This window comes from Pteropus medius, unplaced genomic scaffold, assembly GCF_902729225.1.
Source record: "Pteropus medius unplaced genomic scaffold, Ma_sr-lr_union100, whole genome shotgun sequence".
Classification (NCBI taxonomy): Eukaryota; Metazoa; Chordata; class Mammalia; order Chiroptera; family Pteropodidae; genus Pteropus; species Pteropus medius.
This window is the reverse complement of record NW_024349803.1, coordinates 4,014,167-4,033,683: the sequence shown is the minus strand read 5'-3', so window position 1 is coordinate 4,033,683 and position 19,517 is coordinate 4,014,167. Positions and strand designations below refer to the sequence as shown.

Sequence of the window (19,517 nt, the reverse complement as noted above, 5' to 3'; positions counted from 1 at the left end):
TTATAGAATTAACTCTAAGAATCATGAAAAATGAACACAAATGGAAAATTCTGACATTTTTTGAAAAACATGCATATTTTCAGCCTTTTCACTTACAGTGACAAAATTAGTAATGGAGATCAGGATTTTAAAAAAGAGTAGCATCTTTTTCTATTTATTCAATTCATTTGTGCATTAAACTTGGGCTCTAGATATTTTCCAGCCTTACATGTTGACATTTTACCAAAATGAATGTGCTCAAAAGAATACGCTCAATATTGAGAAATAATTCATGCAGCTCAAGTTTTTCTAGATCTAATAAAATGGCAAAAGTCTACATGACTTTTGTGTGGTAAAGAATTGGATCTTTGCCTAAAGAGATGTTTGGCCTGTGACCTTGCCTTTTGGGAGGTAATCTATGGTATACCTGATAGGAGTGTCCTTATTTTAGGAGGGAACTGGTTATACTAGATCTTGGAGTAGGATTAGCCATAGCTGACTGTCTTAGGATAAGGGCTGACCATACCACATAAACCAACTATGTGATTTAGGGTGGTAACTTTGGGTCTCTTGGTATCAATTGACTTGGAGATCAAAATCAATCATGTGGGCAACTGATCAATCAATCATGCTTATGTAATGAAGCTTCATTAAAAACTCTGAAAACAAAGCTCAGGTGAGTCTTCCTGGTTGGCAATACCATGGGCGTATTGTCACACATTGATGCTGGGAGGGTAAGGAGTCCTAATTCTACAGGGAGAGGCCAATGGAATGCTTTCTGTTTAGAATACTCCTGGACTCTGCTCTAAGTGTCTTTTCCTTTGGCTAATCTTAATTTGTATCTTTTCTGTGTAATAAACCATAACTGTAAATATAATAGCTTTTAGTGAGTTTTTTGTTTGATTCTAGTGAATTATAAAACCTGAAGGTAGTTTTGGGAAACCCTTCAAACTTGCAGTTGGTCAAGTAATAGGTAGTCTTGGAGGCTGTGCCCTCTAACCTTATAGTTGTCCCCAACTTACCACAACTTTACTTAACATTTTCTCAAATCTTTAGTTAACAGAAATTGGCGGAAGTGAAAAAGTATCAACTTTAGTCAGAGTACCTTGATTTTATCATCAAAGGTAGGAGACATGGAATAGATTCTCCCTCAGAGCATCCAGAACTTTGAGAGATTAAATTTGTTTTAAGTCATTCACTTTAAGGTAATTTGTGATGGCAGCCCTGGGAAACTAATAAATCACCCAACTGGAGACCACATGTCACTAAATGGCTCTGAGTCTGACCACTTATTTCAAAGAATACTCTGTCACCAGGTTTACAAACGTTATTGTACTGTCAATACAGTTTAAAAAACCGCACCAGAATGGACCTGAAACGGTGATCAGAAATAAGGCTCTCTCATTTATCTAGGTGAGTGGCTTTTAAAAGCATTATGTTATTGTGTTGAAATAGAGCTACAGAAACTGTTGAGCTGAAATAAAACTTATCCATTTGTACTATCAGAGATCATACCTGACAATGTGTTTACATTTTTCCAATTTCTTGAGATCCCTAGACTTTTAATAACTACTTGGTTGCTTTAGGCAAAGTCTTCACACAGTCTTTAAATTAAAAGTCTATTCAACCCTATAGTTCTGCCACATGTTCTTTGTCCAACCAGACCACCACCTACCTTTCTCTCTCTTTTTTTTGTAGCTGATCTAAACTGCATCTAGCAGAGCCTTACCCTTTCTCCTTCTAATATGCTGCTTTTATTGTGTTTTAAACCAAATTTTGTCACAACTGTACATAAAATAAGAGTAAATATAATAAAAGTAGGTGTAAAGTACCTGTGCTTAAAGGATGGCCTGTGAAAGCTACAGGTATCTTTAGCTATCTCAGTTCAGGAACCAAATATATTCAGATAAAGCAGCAACCATTCCTTAAGGTGTTCCTTATATACTAAGGAACACTTACAGTTGATGGGCAAGAACCTCTAGTTTCTCTGCCTAGCTCTTGCCAATATCCTGTAATGTGAACTGCTATAGTCATTTAAAGGGAATATTAGACTAACTGGGCAAATAAGATTAATAATAACCTAGCCACTTAGGAAATATAATCCAAGTGTGTCTGATATGTTGGTTTCCATAGCTGAAATGGAGCTGTAGGGCCTGTAATATGATGCAGAAGAAAAACTTCTGTCAATCAATCATTTGAAATGTATTTTTCCTCTTAATATACTTTGACTAATTACATGTCTTGAACAAATATCGGTGCATTATAAATATCTGCTTAAAAGACAAAAACATTATTGTGTGAAATAATCTTTTAAATTTGAAATAACTTCTGCCAACGATGAAATTAGAACATATAAAATGCTCCATTCTTTTATACTGCTCAGTCCATATACCTACATCAACTCCAAGATCTAGAAGGTACTTGACTACGCTGATCATTCCACTAGAGGCTGCAGCATGAAGAGGTGTATAAGACTTCTTATCCTTGCATGTTACTTCAGCTCCATGTGCCACAAGTAATTTCACTACTTCAATGTGACCTGAAAATGTGTTTATGAAGAAAAAAATGAACAGATGAGGACATGATAAATATGAAATATAATCCTAAACATCTTTAAAAATGCCTATTAACTAGATAATGCATGACAAGTTACCAAGAAATCATGTTATAACCAGAGAGAGGATGGAAGAAGAAAAAAAAGAATTCGGAATAATTTTGATCAATGTCGATAGAAGTAATAATTGAAAATATACATTTGATAATTTTATCCAGTGATAACCCTGCAATCCATAACCCTCCTTTTTCCTAGATCTTATTGTTTTCGAGGTTGTTTTAATACATTTTCAAGATCTGAAGTTAGCTTTATATGTCTAATATAAAACATTAGTTTATGTTTCTCTGCCTTAGTGTAATCTTCTACTTGGAAATGTGGGAGTGACTTAGGCTTGTTACTTGAAAATGTTTAGGTCTTTAGAACATGGAGCTAAAAATCTCTTTTCCTCTAGTATTTCCACCAGATGTCCTTAACAAACTTGGTTTATTATTCACCTTGTATCAATCAGAATAGGCTAGATTATATATGCTGTGGTTAATAATCAACTCCCCAATCTCAGTGGCTTAAATAATTATTGTTTTATTTCTCATTAACACTGTAATAGCTTGGCAACAGGTCTCTGCTCAGTCATTCAAGGACTCAGGTTTATGCAGCTGACACCATGTTGAATGTGGCTGGTCACTGTGACAGAAGGGGGAATAGACTGCAGAGTCTCACATCAGTAATCAAATGCTCTGGCCCAGAGGTGATGCTGCTTTCAGTTCACTGGTCAAAACTAGTCTCAGCCCTACCCAACCACACATGGAAGCCAGAAACAAGAACATGTATCTGGAAGATGGCAGAACTACTAATTCTCCTTTTATATAGCTCCTCGCTTTTTATCACATTAGATCATACGGTGCTTTCTTTTCCTCCCATTTTCCTTCCCACCTCTGTGCCTCTGTTCATGGGATTCCTTTGTTGTACAGAATGTTCTGCTTGGATGTCTCTTTCCAATCTTTCAAATGCATTGATGAAAAAAATGAACGGAGAAGCATAAGAAATAATGTACTGAGTTGCTAATCAAGGTAATTAATACTTATTCAGTACCTTCTTTGTTAAAGTCATCATGGTAAAGTGATTTGAGGTAGAATTTGGCTGGATATTGCTAAAAGTACTGAAAACAATAAAAAGATGAATGTGTAAAAGGTATCTTAAATGAAGGTTCATGGTAGAAGCAAAAATGGGGGTAAAGAGTGGCAAATGATCGATTTATTTAGAGACAGAGGTGGGGACTGGGGAACACTGACAGAGAATTCAATAATAGCACAAGGATAAGAGGTAGAGCCTAAGAGAAAAGTGAGGAAAGCCTCAACCATGGGACAGAAGGCCAAGCCAAATAAGAAAGCTAGTAAGAAATAAATTATAAGATGACTATATATAATCCTAATGTTTCTTACACTAATATTGACAGATTCTCTGAATATAACCTAGAGGTGACAATGACCTGGACTTCAGGCTTCTCTATTAGATAAGCCAAGAGCTCCCTACTTTCATATGTTTAACTTTCTTTAATCCTGAATGCCTAGGACAGCTGAACAGTTTTAAAAGCTATGTGTCAATATTCCTCTTTTTCCATGCTTAGAGGAAAGAAGAGACAGGGAAAGGAGAATTCAATCCACAACTGACTTGAAAAGTGACACTTAAGTGTATCAAAGAAAACAAAGCCATCCAAGGGCCCATGAGATACACCCAGTTAGCCTGGGAGCTCCATTAGAGATATCTCATAAAATTCCCTGGACTTCAATTTCATAAAAACAGCTGTTTAGTCAAGTTTAATTCTTTGGAGGAAAGGACTGATGCACTCTACTTAATGTGTAAACTCTTTAATATAAGGTGTATATATAGTTTCAAATCACACATATATACACCTTTAATATAAGGTGTATATATAGTTTCAAATCAAAACAAGCTGTTCCTAAGCTTTCTTGAAGAATAAACTACACCAGAATATTCAGAGAAGTTCCTAACACATAAAATATGGAAAATCTAGAGGCTTGAGGAGGGGACTTTAGGATGCCACAGGAGACATGCTTCTGGATTTTATCTTTAATTAACAGAAGAATATTGCCCATGACCTAACTAGAAGCACAAACCTTTGGTGTGAAAGAAACATCAAGAGCCCAGATTTTTAGCTTTTGGCTTTCAAAATAAGGGCCAGCTGACGAGGATATAATCCTTCATTTTTGATCTTCCTTTACACTCACACTAAAGGTCAGACTTGCAATTCAAGATGGATTCAACTGTTTTTGGTTATTTATACTATATGCAAAGGATTTTCCTGGACCTTAAGGTTATTGATAACTGGTTGTTTTCTTACATTTTCCTATTTTACAATTTTATATAGTATTTAAAATTAATAACCTTCCGTCAAATCTTCCTTTAATGTTTTATTTTTAAGTGAGATATAGGAAAAGACAAAACCAAGAGCAGGGAGTGGTGACGACAAGTTATTCCTATTTAAGAAAGGTGGCTAGCTAGATGTCTTTGTCATCAGGCAGTGTGAGTGGGTAAATCAAGGAATGATACAAGTATTATAGAGAAGATATGTCAGTCCTTCTGTGATTCTTCCTAAGCCAGAGGAGCCAGAACAGGGAAAGCAGAATGATATCCTCCGGCAGAAGGAGAAAAAAAGCCCTGAGCTCCATGGCTGCAGTGGGAGAAGTTCTTTCAGTTCTATTTTAAGAAACTTCAAAAATGAATGCCTATGTCAATGGCTTCCTCCCAGACATACATACAGCCCTAGCCTTGCAGAACTTGCAAGGTTTGTGGCAGGTTGTCTTTCTCCAAGCTTGGAGATCTACTGCCTGCATGATCTTAGCACCCACAGAACAGCATTTCTACTCTGCTCTTTTGTCCATTTTGAAATATTCTGAGGTAAGCTGATCTGCTTCCTGCCAAGCTGTCTAAATTACCTCAAGAACCAATTAATGTTTTTGTTAGTGCTTTCATCACAGAGTTGCACAGGATTTGGGCGGTCTGCCCCAGGACCATTTTCTCATGAGCTCTGTTAAGCTTTTGAATGCAATTTTGGAGATCCTAAGATTTTCCCAAGAACGCATATATCATGTTACAGCAGAAAAGCGTATACTGTAAGCCTCAGTTTCTTTCTATGAAATTACTGTTGTAGAACTCAAACATGATGATACTTATTTATCCCAGAGCTTGGTCTAAAATAATAGGCTTTCTAATGTTTCTTCATAACTTCTACCATAATAGTCCCATAAAAACAAGAATCGGTATGAGAATGGGCTTTTCGGAAACTCTAATCTAAATTACGTATCCCAGGCTTGCATCTTCCTTTAAAGGTAAACAGAATCTCAAACAATTTTTAGGAGAACTACACCCAATGCCCACCTGTTCTGGCAAACCTTCCCCACTACCAAGCTTGTTCTACTTGGGCAGCAAACTCAGATATGGTATAACTTCTCACAGTCCTAAAAGACAGATGTGACATCAAATGCAAGAACTAAAATGTACAACTTTTCCTGAATACATAATGTAAATAAATAAATTTTAAAAGTACATACCCATATAAGCTGCCCAATGGATAGCACGTCTGTCTTTCTTGTCAAAAGCATTAATATTGGCACCTCTAGACAAGAGTAGTTTGACCATCTGGAATTATAATAAACACCATTTCACAAAATTCAGAAGTACAACTGTTCATAAATATCCCTGGTGTTGAATACTCATCTCGATCTATTTGGCACTGAATTTCTGCATTTACAGAAAGGAGCTATATACTAAATATTAAAAACCTTTTTAACATATTAATAAGAACGAAATATGAAAAAGGGTTCACAGCGGGTGTTACTAAAGTCAGGCATCATACCTTTTAAAGATGCCACTTTATGTCCTGGTATTTTACGAACAGCTAAGCACAATTCTGGAAAGTCTAAAGGTGAAATATTTAAAAACGGGTTTTATTCCCTTTTATAACCCAAAGTAATATTAAAATACAAAGTGTACTCTCATCCCAGAAGTGTCTTAAATTTAACTCAAACACAAGTGTAGTATCCATAATATGATTAGACCTGAAGGTCAATGCACAGTCTACTTACCTCATAATGTACCAAGAACAATATTTCTATCACGTCTAACCATATTTGCAATAGTTTCCCCATTGGAAAAGGTATTCCAGATTTCCAAAAGGGATGCATTCAGTAATCTTAACTACAGTGGAGGCAAGAATTCTTTGTTTCAAAGGCAGAGAAGAACAGTGGAAATAAACACTGCAGCCACTAGCTCTCAGCCATGGAATCTTGGGAATGTGTCTTTGCCTCTTTTAGTTTCTGTGTCTACAACAAAAATGAAAGACTAGACAAGCTGGCCTCAAAGGTTCTTCTGTGTTTTATTCTAAGTCTTCTATGTCTTCTTTGCTGTGACAACACCTAACATTAGGCAATGCCTCTTGTATAAGAGAATTAAATACTCATTTTCTTAAATTGTTTTCTTCTGATGGTCTGTCACCAAAATATTCTTGACTAAATGTTGATAATAAACTATAAGGAAATGTTTTCTAAACTCCGCCTGCCTTTGCTACTACCTTCCTGGGAGCACAATAAACTGCTCTATCTTCCTAGATTATTTTTTCCACAATGACAGAACATAGTTTTCACACTATGTTATAGTTGGTAGTGGTCTCCTTTGTTTCTCTAGGTTGACTATGAAAATCAAGTAGGTACAAGGGCTGTATCTGATCAATGTATACATCTGAGAAAGTTATATCATGAATTATCATGAAAAGAAATCTAAGAGCTTATGTAGTAAAATTAGACTAAATTAGCAAGATAAGTATTTTTGTTTGTTTTTATAATGGACTAATGAATGCTAGAAAAGGCAAGTTCATTAACAATTGGGGTGAGGGTGGGGGTAGTGGGAGGGCACAGGGAGAGTCGACTGGATATCACCTACCTCACCATGTCCACTGAAAGCTGCATGATGTAACGCAGTTCTCCCTGCTCGATCAGACACGTTTACATTACTCAGAAGAGGTACCAAAGCTTCAGCGCACTTTACGGCTTTATTAGCAGCAGCTATGTGTAATGGCGTTTGCCAATTTTTGTCTCGAGCATTAACATCTGCAGAATGCTTCAAAAGTACCTGAACTGCTTCCTAAAACACAGGAAGATAAAATTTATAAAAGACAAATGAGTTAACAGTTTTAGAAATTTTATGTATATGAGGGAAATAAAAACAGTTCTGATGGAACCTGCTATGAACAAGTAGAAATTTATCTCCCAAAACAAAATATTTTGAACTAAAAGCAATACTCAGAGCCATATAAGATGCATTGGGATAAAACATTCCCTTTTTCTATTCTCCAATTAAAGGCATAATAACCTCTATCAAAATGTTCAAGGAAAAATACTGATAGGTAGTCTTCAAACACAATCATTATATCTCATTTATCTAGATGGTGAGATACAATTAATTTATACTTATACAGTTTTAAGGAGATTTACTGCTTTGCCATTATATACATAAAAATTTTAAATATACTTCCCAAATACTATATTTTACAAAATGAAAAAACATTATGATCTAGTTCATTAGGGAGAGAGAGAAAGAGAAAGTCTTTTTTGTGATGCTACCTGGTAGGAAAGCTGGCATTAACAAGGTAATTTATGAATTTACTATCCAAAGAGATTCATCTCTTAGAAGCACAAGGAAAACTTCACAACACATCTCAGGGTAAAGTCCTAATGAACCCAGTATGCCACCAACATTAGGCAATATAATGAGAACTAAAAAAATTTTTCTCTAAGAGTGGTATTCCTATCTTTGGTAGCTCAACAAACTACATATGAAATGAAATGGATCGGAACCTGAACAGAATCATCTCTAGTAAAACTTACCCTCAGTTTTCTTAGATGCAAAGAGAGGAAATACCACCTGTTCACCACTCATCTTAAGTCTGCTATACGGCAAAAAAACTGATGTACACGAAAAGTGTTCAGAAGTGCAAAATAATTATAAACATGCAAAGTAGCAAGGAAGACTAAACAAAATACTATTATCAGTGATTCACATGCAGCTCTTTAAGCCTTTGAAATAAGTCATCAACAGTTTAAAACATGGGAAACAACAGGTATTTAACAGAGGTGGCAAAAGATTGGAGAGTTGCATAGTAATCTATCAACCTAAGGAAGGCAGCCAGCTAATCAAAGATATATGGAGTCCTCCCCTATCATCCCACAATTCTACTCCAGTTGTTTACCCAAGAGAAATTCCAAAAGACCCATCTAAGAATGTTTATAGTAGCAAATGCCCATCAATAAGAAAATGATAAACAGGCTGTTGTATATCAATACAATGAGATACTACTCAGCAATAAAAGGAATGAACTACTAATAATATACGATATTATTAACAAGTTTCAAAAATGTTATGTTGAACGAAAGAAGTCAAGATACAAGTGTACATATTGTGTAATTCCATTTTTATAAAGTTCTAGAACAAGGAAAGTTACTCTATAGTGAAAGAAATCAGAAATGGGTTGCCTCTGGCGAAAGGAGGACTGATTGAAAAGGGACATGAGGGAAATTGTTGGAGTAATGGAAATCTTCTCTATCTTGATTGAGAAAAAGGTTACATGGGTATACACATCTGCCAAAATTTAAGAGTACACACAAAATCTGTGCATTTTTCTGTAACTTATACTTCAATTTATAAATGGAATATGGGGAAAAGGATAGAGGATATGTACTCAAAATTATGGAAAACTAGGTACAAATAGTATCAGGATTCTCCATCCTCATCCTTAAGAAGGGTACACTGTGACTTGAGAAATAAAACTAACATTGTACTGGGAAATGTCTGTAGGTATGTTAATTGATGTGCAAGAAAATAGTTAAAAACAAGTTGAAGAATTTGCAATTGGATAAATTGGGCAAATACAGCACACTATCAATGCTAGGCTTGCCTTATTCATTCCCACTCTGGAATTCACAATGCATACATTAAGGCTTTTGAAAAGTCTGGGGAATATTTATATTTCATTAGTAAGAACAGAAAATTCAAAACTATTCTTTGTTTCAGTGAAAATCAAGAATAAATCCAGTTTATGGTAAGTGAGGGTAGGTAAGACAGTACGGCACCTAAGGAAGGCTGTTAACAGTGACTAAAACTCTGGAATCAAGACAGAACAAAGTTTAAATCTTGGGTCCACTGCTACAGACTGAATAGTGTTACCCCACAATACATCTGTTGAAGTCCTAAACCTCAGTGTGACTATATCTGGAGAAAGAATATTCAGGAGGTAATAAAAGTTAAATGAGATCATAAGGGAAGGATCCCTAACCTGATAGGACTGGTAGCCTTAGAGAGAGAGAGACAAAGAAATATCCTCTTGCCCCCATCTTTCTGCACCATGTGAAGACAAGAGGTGGCAGTTTGAAAGCTAGGAAGAGAACCCTCACCAGAAATTGACTGTGCTGGACCTTGATCTGCGACTTCTAGCCTCTGGACTGAGAAAATAAATTTCTATTGTTTAAGCTACCTGGTCTATGGTATTTCATTATGGCAGCCCAAACTGACTAATATAGCCACCGTTTATTAGTTGGAATAACACATGTCATATCACGAACAAGGCAGTGATCTTTGAAAATTCAGAGACAACTAAAGAAATCTCTAAAGATTGGAGACAATAAATAAAACAGGTGAATTTCTGGAAATTACAAACTAATGAGCCTGTAGTCATATCCCAGTAAAATTCTAGATCATCTACTATCAGCACATTACAAACGTTTTGAAAGTAATGTAGGGATAATCAAGGGTATATACAGTTTCACTAACATCAAGTATTACCACAGTAACCTTAATCCCATTTTTTCTATTTTTAGAGGGCATGTACATATAAGAAATGCTGTACCTCGACTTAAAAAAAACCCCAGCTAAGTAAATATCCTATTATATCAATTTAAATAAGATTATGAAATATGGGGTGATGACAATAGGTTAAATAATTATGTCCAAAGAGTATTTATTCACAGGTTGGGGTCAATCTAGAATAGTTTCTACAGAGTAAGCTTTGGCTCTGCCTTTTAAGCAATTTTACCAATGATTTGAAGTCAGGCACAGGAAAAAGAAGGGCTAACAAATTTGCAGATAAATAGAATATTTAGATGGACTGCTAATATCTTGCAAGATAATATAATTTAAACTGTTATCTTGATAAAGTTAACATGTAATTCCTAGAGTTAGGTTAAAAATAAATGTATATCCTTTAGAGGATCCAGAGGTGATATGAATTTTTAGGAAAAAAAACAAAAAACACAAAAAAACGGACGCACAAAAAGCCCTAGCACTCAGCAATCAATTTATTCAGAATAGTCAGCACTTAAAGAGAGCTGAATTATAGGCTACACCTGAGGAACAACTGTCACAAATCAATGGTGGACACAAGATGTGATGCCAACCAAAAAAACCAGGTGTGTGGAAACTATGTCACTGAAGGAGAGTTGAGGAGCTGGGAACATTTAAACTGAAGCAGTCTTTCTCAACCCGGGTTCACTAAGGGAATTGTCTAATGCATAACCAACCGTTTGTGATGAATGAACTGCCCTACTTTGCATCTGCAATGGTATTAGCTATGTATGTCCTAGGGAAAATTTAGAAAATAATAACTCCAATTATCTTCTGTAGGGCTTACTTCTCACGTGGTATCGTAAAAACATAAAGCAAGAGCTACCTAAAATTTTGCCTTTTACGTACCCCTCTGGTTATTTTTTCTGTTAAATGAAATATGTATAAGCTCTCTTTTGCTTTCAGGATGTAATGTGAGTAATTAAAAGAGCACTGGTATAATTGATAATCTTGACTAGGTTTCTTAGAGTTTGGCTAATTCTGAGATTTTCTTTTAAAAAGAAAAACAAACCTTTACAGAAGTTTTATTTTTATGAAATAGTCACATTTTATAGCTGTTTCCCATAATCCTGAAAAGAGTAATACCACTACACAGGCCAGTAATTTTTAGGCTGAAAAGCAGGCATAAGGAACTCACTAGGATCACTGTTTTCTATTCTATAGCTTCCCTTTAAGTTCAGGCTAAGTACATAATATTTTAAAATCAGCAGGCAAGTATCTGGGTAGAATCTGCACTCTTCTCAAGTTAAGTAAAATAAAGAAAATCTTTAAGAATTTTTGGTCTGTTTTTCAATCTCTACAAATATATAAAGTGTTCTTTCTGATGATTTAATTTGGCAAAACTCCCACTAATTTTAAGTCATATTCCCAAGACTCATATTAAAAACTGGATAGGTAATGACTATCTTATTAATAGGTTGTAATGTTTACCTCTTCCTTAACTGCCTTTATTTAAAGAAACTTCTTTATAAGAGGGCTAACCACAAACTTCATAACATTACCATGGAATTTCAGAGTTTAAAGTATTTTAGTTAACATGTCTTAGTTTTCATGATAATACCCAGATGTGCCCAAGACCACACAGCTAGAAAGTGGCAAGTGCTATTTGAAGCCAGTTTCTCCAAATCTAAGTTCCATAGTTCATCAGCTACAGTACATCCAAGGACCAGATCCCAGCTAAATGTGTGCTCATGTGTAGCCATTGTTCTCTTCCTCCTTCTCCTAACCAGGAGTTTATGGTTAACTGACTGACTGTCACATTTCAGGGTTTGTAATCCTTCCCAGTCACTTTCCCCTTCTACTTCTCTTCACTTGCCTAACCCTTGTTCTGGGTTCAAGATGTAGTTCACAATGAGGAATACAAAAAAGATCGAAGAGACAGGATTTCTCCCAGTTTCTCTTGTAGAAATATTCTCCTAAGGCACTAGAGTTCTCTTGCCTTCTCCATAACTACCTGGTCCCATGATGGGAGGAGCAATACCTACATTTTCTTGTCTCTCCCAATTTTAATAACTAAAGAAAAACTGTGTTAACATTAATGTATACGATCTCATACTTTTACATTTTAAATTTTAGGGGTGCTTTGGGCACAATTCATTTTTTAAAAGCACCCAACACATTTTAGAAAGGCAGTAAAATGACAGAGAAAAAAAAAAGTCCAAGTTTTGTCCCATTTCTGCTACTCAAGAGCTGAGTGGTTTCTGGCATATCACTAATAGTTTCTTCAAAATGTCTATCTTACAAGGATGTCATGAGGACTAGAAGATATGAAAAACATAAAAACAATGTTCCCAGCCAATGTCAGTTATCTCAAGAGCAAACAATATATAGGGTTACGAATAGGAACTGTTCTTCCTCATAAGACACCTAAAATATTTTAAGGTTATATATTTAGAACTGGTAAAATGTGACATCAAGTGATGTTTTGAAACTAATTTCAATGTTTACCTAAACAATATTTCAATAATCATCTCAAGAAGCTGAGACTGCTCCTTGATCACAATCAAGTAGAACCTTTGCAACATCTATTAGGCTACTGTGAACCACCTTAGAGATAACCCCTGAGGACGATTTTATAAGAGAAAAATAATTTCTTGTATTAATTATAGAAGGAAGGTTCTTCTACTCTCTGCTACTTCAGACTCTCCATTTTCAGTTGTTTTCTCTTCTTTTGAAAATACAGAATTTGAATATGGGATCACAGGTAAGCCTACTTAATGATTTTATATACAATGTATTTACTAAGAGAAATTTCATACCTCACTACAAGATGCAACTGCTCTGTGTAAAGGTGTCAACCATTTGCTGTCTTTGGCATTAACTCTAGCTCCTGCAACAAGAAGAAAAAAATAAATTGAAATATTTTGCATAAAAATTTTAAAGTAAATCTACCGAAATAATAATTATAGTCCAAATTAGATAAACAATTGAAAAAGTAGTACTTTGTTTTATACTTTCTGATAATGAATTACCTTTAATTACAAAACAAAACTATTTTTTTAATTGATATGATTATCCAATAAGGTATCAGCTCTTTTTATTAAAAATAAAAGAAACATCATATATGGGCTAGAAAAGTCACCTTTATACAGAGCATATCCAAAGTAAAAATGAGACCCCACTTTAGAATGTGTGTTAAAAACTCAAATTCTTAAATAAATGAATAAGAATACTCAGACATAAAATGTAGACCATTACAAAGTGTTCATTATATTTCTTTACTAATGGACGTATCATGTTAACAATATAATAATATCAAAAGTTTTCCAGTGACAATTAAAAACACATTGGTAATATAAAGTTATCATATAAAATGGATACGATGGCTATAGACTTAAGAAAAAAAAACTGAGAAAGAAATGAACCAACCCAGATGTCTTTCCAGGTTATACCTAAAGGTTTAGGGAAGTAATAATAATAATAAAATCAACTATGGATAGTTTAAAAATCATTGACTTAATGGACAAAAATTATTCTTACTAAATAGAAATACATTTAGTAAGACAAAAAATGTATTATATAATTTGAGGGGGAAAAAAAATCAGTTGCTTACATAAAATTCACTGATTTGGTACCTAGGTCACAATCAAACAGAAGCAGCACATTGTAGAATCATCCTATATCTAAGTAGAGAGAAACAGCCCTGGCTCTTAAAAGTGTAGAGGAAGTGGTGACAAGTCCTGCACTATAAGCAATCCTAGATTTATATCCAAAATCATAACTGGCTAGTGAGAAATGGCTTTCGATATCTAGTCCAATTTCCTTATTTTTTAGATGATGAAATGTAGGTATAGCGAATAGCTTTAAGTCAAAGTCAACTATAGCAGAATCAAGGCTAGAATTCAGACCTCCTAATATTTACATTCTATGTTTTAAGGGCGAGGTCCCAGGGAATAATCAAGTGCGGTGACTCTGAATTATGAATCTAGTAACTACTAGCTAGTTATGGGTCCCTAATTGTTTGAACTCTCTGAACCCAAATTTTGTCATCTATAAAACAGAAACCCTAAAACTTTGATACAAAGATTAACATGTAATAAATGTACCTACTACACATAGCACAGGTATATTAGAGGTAGATTTATAAGTCTTAAATGTGAGAGAAAATGAAATGAAATGAAATGCAGGTGTAGGAAATCATCCACAAATGCAGCAACTGAAATTCTGAGAGTAGTCAAACCTTCTGTGGGCAGTGACAGTGAGGACACTGAAAGAATCAACCACCAATATGAGCTTTCGAGATAGCTTAATTAGGCTTTGGGAGAAAGAAAGGGAGTCAGTAAAATAAAGAACGAGCCAGAGGGAGTGGATTGTTCACGTAATAAACATTTGAACAATTATTTGTCAAAGATGGTTAAAACATATAGACTGCCTGACCACAATAACGTCAGTGTTTGTTTTGGTAAGAGGTAGAATGTGGATAGTACAAACATTTGAAATGTTTACAGGTTAGAAGGTTGGAGCCCTAGAGATAGTGAAGAAGCAATATAGAAGGTAGGTTCCTTCATTCTCCCATTTATCTGCTTTGAACGTCAATGGTTCTCTATTACTATGTCTCTTTCTACAATTTTGTATTTAACATGCACGATAGAAAGACAAGTCCTGGCATTAAGGGCTGAAGGGTAGTGACGCAGACACTCAGAAGAGACAGGTACCCTGGATAGACAAAGGTAGAGAAGAATGAGGCCTGATATCCACTTAAGACACAAAATAGTCTTCGTACAGATAAATAAAACCAAACCTAACAGCTCTGGTGGCATCATCTTGTGCTCTATACAGAGCATAGTATTTGTGGTTTATAAGAATGACCATAAGTCACTAAGATTAATTTCTTTACTATTTCCTAGTCATTAAAACAGAAAAGAATATACAATAGCGGTTCCATCCCAATTTTTGAAGTTAGGTTACTGGGAGACACTGTGGTAGGAAAAAGCACTGCTGAGAAACTGAAGACAATAACGGAAGCAATTTAAGGATGATGCCATTGATGACTATTGCAAACCAGCATTTATGGAAAACCTCTTAGATGCTAGAGGCACATCTCATTAAACCCAAGATAGTTATGCCCAATTGAGTAATCAAATACTTTTTATATTAGACTCCCCTTCTCCCACAAATCCATATGTATCAAGTGAACTTTTCCTTAAGATTTACAGCCAGAACATATGCCACATGAGATATCTGAATTCGGACTCGCCTTTCCAGAGTAAAGATGTGATTAGATTTCTGATATGTTAAAAGCAAAAAGAAACTAAGCAAAGATCAACTATAGGATCAAATAGGCTATATCCCTCCCTTTCATACCACAGTTAGATTATATTAAAAAATCCAGATAACTAGCTTCCTCTAACCTAACTTTACATTTAATAATTCATATATAGAACAATATACTCTGAAATGATAGTTTTTTAAGGAAAAAGGTTATTTAAGGTAAGAGTTCCAAAATTAGACAAATGCCTAGGTCATTTGAAGATAAACCAGAAAGTAATTCAAAAAAATAAAAAATCTGATTTACTTACATCAGTTTACTCTGGGCTCTAGACAGCAATGCAGCTGAAGAGAGGTTTGGATGTTGAGACAGTTAGGGGTTAGCGGAAGGAGCCCAAGAGCAGGACCTGTGAGCTAATAATGACTCTGTAACCAATAGGCTGTGTGATCTGGGGCTGTTCCCTGTAGCCTAGAGCTTCATTTGTTAATCGTAACCCTTGCCTCCTGTGTGTGTATGTGTGTCTGGGATAAGAGAGGATGGGCCTCAGGTTGAAACAACAATAGGGAGTTCTACAAGTAAAGCACTCAAATCAGGAGTCTCCCATTTGACTCTAGGTCTCATTCTTGCCACCCACTGGCTTTCTCCCTAATCTAATCAGTCACCAAGCTCTGCAAATTCGTGATTTTTGAACATCAGTTATCAGTAAAATAAGGGTTGTGCTAAACTCTTTATGCTCCATTTACAGTTATAACACTCTATCCTATTTTGAAATACTCAGAATAAATTATTTCATACTTAGTAAATACCTTGCTGTACTTTAGCATTAAATAAATGAGGTAGTACCCTTATAACCTATGCCAAAAGTCTTCAAATTATTGCCCACAAGCTACCAGCAACCTATTTTGTAAAAAAGCTTTACTGCAACACAGATATACCTATTCATTTAAGTGTTAAGTAACGAAGCTTTCACATTAAAGGAGTTGAGCAGTTATGAGTGTCTGTAAGGCCCTTTACATTAAAAGTCTGTCAACCTCTGATCTAGGATAAGTACTTGGTAGTTGATATTATTAAAGTTATTTCTATTTTAGATATGTTTGTAATAATTATAAAGTCTCATTAATAATTTTCTAAAACTTCTATTTGCAGAGAACAGTTCTCTTCCCTGCTTTTAAGCCACAGTGGAGATAGTCCACAAGCCCACAGCCAGTAAACTGGGCCAGGAGCCAAGCACTTTCTCTAAGACTCTTCCCAAACTGGAAATAATGCTCTCCTTTGGCTGCCTACAAAAAGCAGAGGCAAAAGCTTCAGATTCTGTTTTCAGGTTGGGAGTGGAATGAGCAAAAGGTAATTACATTTCTACCCATAATGCTGGGAACAAAACAAAACAGCTGCTGTACTGTATCATTTAAGAGAATGTTATGAACACCAGGTATTGTGAGTTGAACTGTGCCCAATGCTCCCCAATTCATATGTTAAAGTCCTAAACCCGGCCTCTCAGAATGGGACCTTATTTGGAGAAAGACTGTTTACAGAAGTAATTAAGTTAAAATGAGGTCATTAACATGGAAACTAATGAAATGACTGGTATCCTTATAAATAGAAGAAATCTGAACAGGGACATGTACAGACAGAGAACACAAGGAGAAGGTGGTCACCTATAAGCCAGGGAGAAAGGCCTAGAACAGATCCTTTCCTCACAGCCTTCAGAAGGAACCAACCCTGCCAACACCTTCATCTTGGACTTCTAGCCCACAAAACTGAGAAAATAAATTTCTGTTAAGTCACTCAACTTGTACTTTGTTATGACAGCCCTATAGCAAACTAATATACCAGCGTTACAGGCTTTCAAGGGTCATATACTTTAGGTCTATTTCCTAATACCAGCAACATAATATTTGTATTTCCTTATCGAGGACTATATTTTCTATAAATGGCCAATCAAATGATTTTTTGACTAATGCCTTATATAACAAAGCCATTTAATCACCTAATAATATATGCTGGAAACAGTCTGAGGTACTGCTAAACCTATGATTTTAAATACAGGCATATCTTGTTTTACTGCATGTTGCTTTACTGTGTTTCACAAGTGTTGTGTTTTTTACAAATTGAAGGCAAGACCTTCCACCAGCAAAAAGATTACGACTTGCTTTATTGCAATATTTATTGTAGACTAAAATCAAACCTGCAATATCTCCAAAGTATGCCTGTATAAACATTAAATAAATAACTCCCATAAATAACTCTATACTTAGGTAGCCAGAAAATTTAGTCCTTAAAACAGAAGTTCTTCAATAAAAGTCACTGTCTACATAAATTTTACTAAATGCTGGGGTGGGGGTAGAGTGTAGAGGGGAGGTAGAGTGGTTCAGATTATAACAGAATTAAGAATATGGACTCTTTCGTCAGACTGCCTAGGTCTGGATGCTGGCTCTAGCTTTAATTAGTAGTACAACTTTCAGCCATAAATCTCTAAATGTTTTAGTTTACTTACCTATAACAATACCTTTAAAGTGAAGAGGATAAAATAATGAAAAAGTTAAATTTAGCATAGTATTTGAGATAAAATAAGCAATCATTGTTTCCTCTTATTTCATACCATTCAATAATAAATGTGAAATTAATTCTACTAGACTCTAGTGTTACTGTAAATTCTATAGAAAGATTCACTGGTTTGATTACATGTAACATGTCAAAAATAATTTCCCTCATCCACAGATCTCGGAGTTGCATCATGCACAAATATTTTACTTCTGATTACTTTAGTTCTGAACTTTCAGTTAAATACTATTACTTTAAAAAAAATTCCCCAAATATAAGAGAATGTGAATCATCTTCAATATGACAAGAAAAGTTACCACAAACCAAATTATGAATTCCTACCAAATACAGTGAAATCTGTACCAAAATGAGGAAATACACCGAGCTAAGTAAAGGTTCTTCAGATCCTAGAAAGGCTGCTGAGTCTTGAAAGAGTGTGTGCTTGTGTGTATGTCCATTTGTCCCTTTTTCTCTGCTGTCTATGTCCTAGAATCTCTATCTAACAACCTTTTAAATGATCTAGAACTATATGGGTTACCCATGGAAGAAGCTCCATATAGAACTCTAACTTTATAACACAGAAGAACAAGGTGGGAGCAGTGCTAGAGGAGGGGCCAAGCAGACATCTTTATTATTTTTAACTCAGTTGGAGATGAAGGGTAAGAGCCAATCACCAGCAGATCACTACCTAAGAACCTGTGATCTAAGGAGATGCCAAGACAGAGTCCACTGCTAGCACTGAAAGAAAACACATTTGGTTTGAGAGCTGTTTGAAGAAACAAAACTAACTGATGCTCACTTTTTGCCCCTCTCTACTTTATTCTTTAACAAACAGCTGTTCTAGAGAGAAGCATATTCCTCAAAGATATAAAAGAACTTGAAAGGATACAGCACTGGACTAGAACAAGAATACAGGAGCGCAGAATAAACTGAACAAAATACAGTTAATAGGTATATTTGAAAGAAATTATCCCAGGAAAGGAGAGGATGAATTTGCATACTTATCCATACACAACTTCAAAGAAATTAAGCTTTGAAACAGAAATCTCAAAGAAGAGTTCCAAGAAAGGGGTAAGACAATGCAAAGATAAGAGAATTGGCAGAATTGAAGAAAGAAAAAAGGAAAATAAAACAATTATAGATAAAAGCCTAGAAACAACAAAAAAAGAGAATAAACATGACTTAAAACACAACCAAAAATTTGAAGCCACAGCAAGAGTGAATCTGTAAAAAACATGTCACTCCACTTAAAACTCTCCATTTGTTTTTTATATCACTTTCAGGGCAAAATCAAGTCTTTACCATAGCCTAAAAGGGCACACAAGA

At 35.1% G+C, this 19,517-nt stretch overlaps 1 protein-coding gene across 16 annotated transcripts in view; it reads right to left on the bottom strand.

Moving 5' to 3' along the window:
* The window catches only part of ANKRD28 (ankyrin repeat domain 28), a 151,818-nt gene that overhangs the window by 47,337 nt on the left and 84,964 nt on the right, over positions 1-19,517 (bottom strand). For 10 of the 16 annotated variants that reach the window (XM_039837068.1, XM_039837071.1, XM_039837073.1 and 7 more), the window contains 3 exons: positions 7,490-7,690; positions 6,103-6,190; positions 2,376-2,518 (listed from right to left, as the gene is read on the bottom strand). In XM_039837068.1, the coding sequence (XP_039693002.1) occupies positions 2,376-2,518; positions 6,103-6,190; positions 7,490-7,690 (432 nt within the window). Of the gene's footprint in view, positions 1-2,375; positions 2,519-6,102; positions 6,191-7,489; positions 7,691-13,200; positions 13,272-19,517 lie in introns of all 16 variants that reach the window. The other 6 variants (XM_039837077.1, XM_039837061.1, XM_039837074.1 and 3 more) reach the window with 1 other exon arrangement.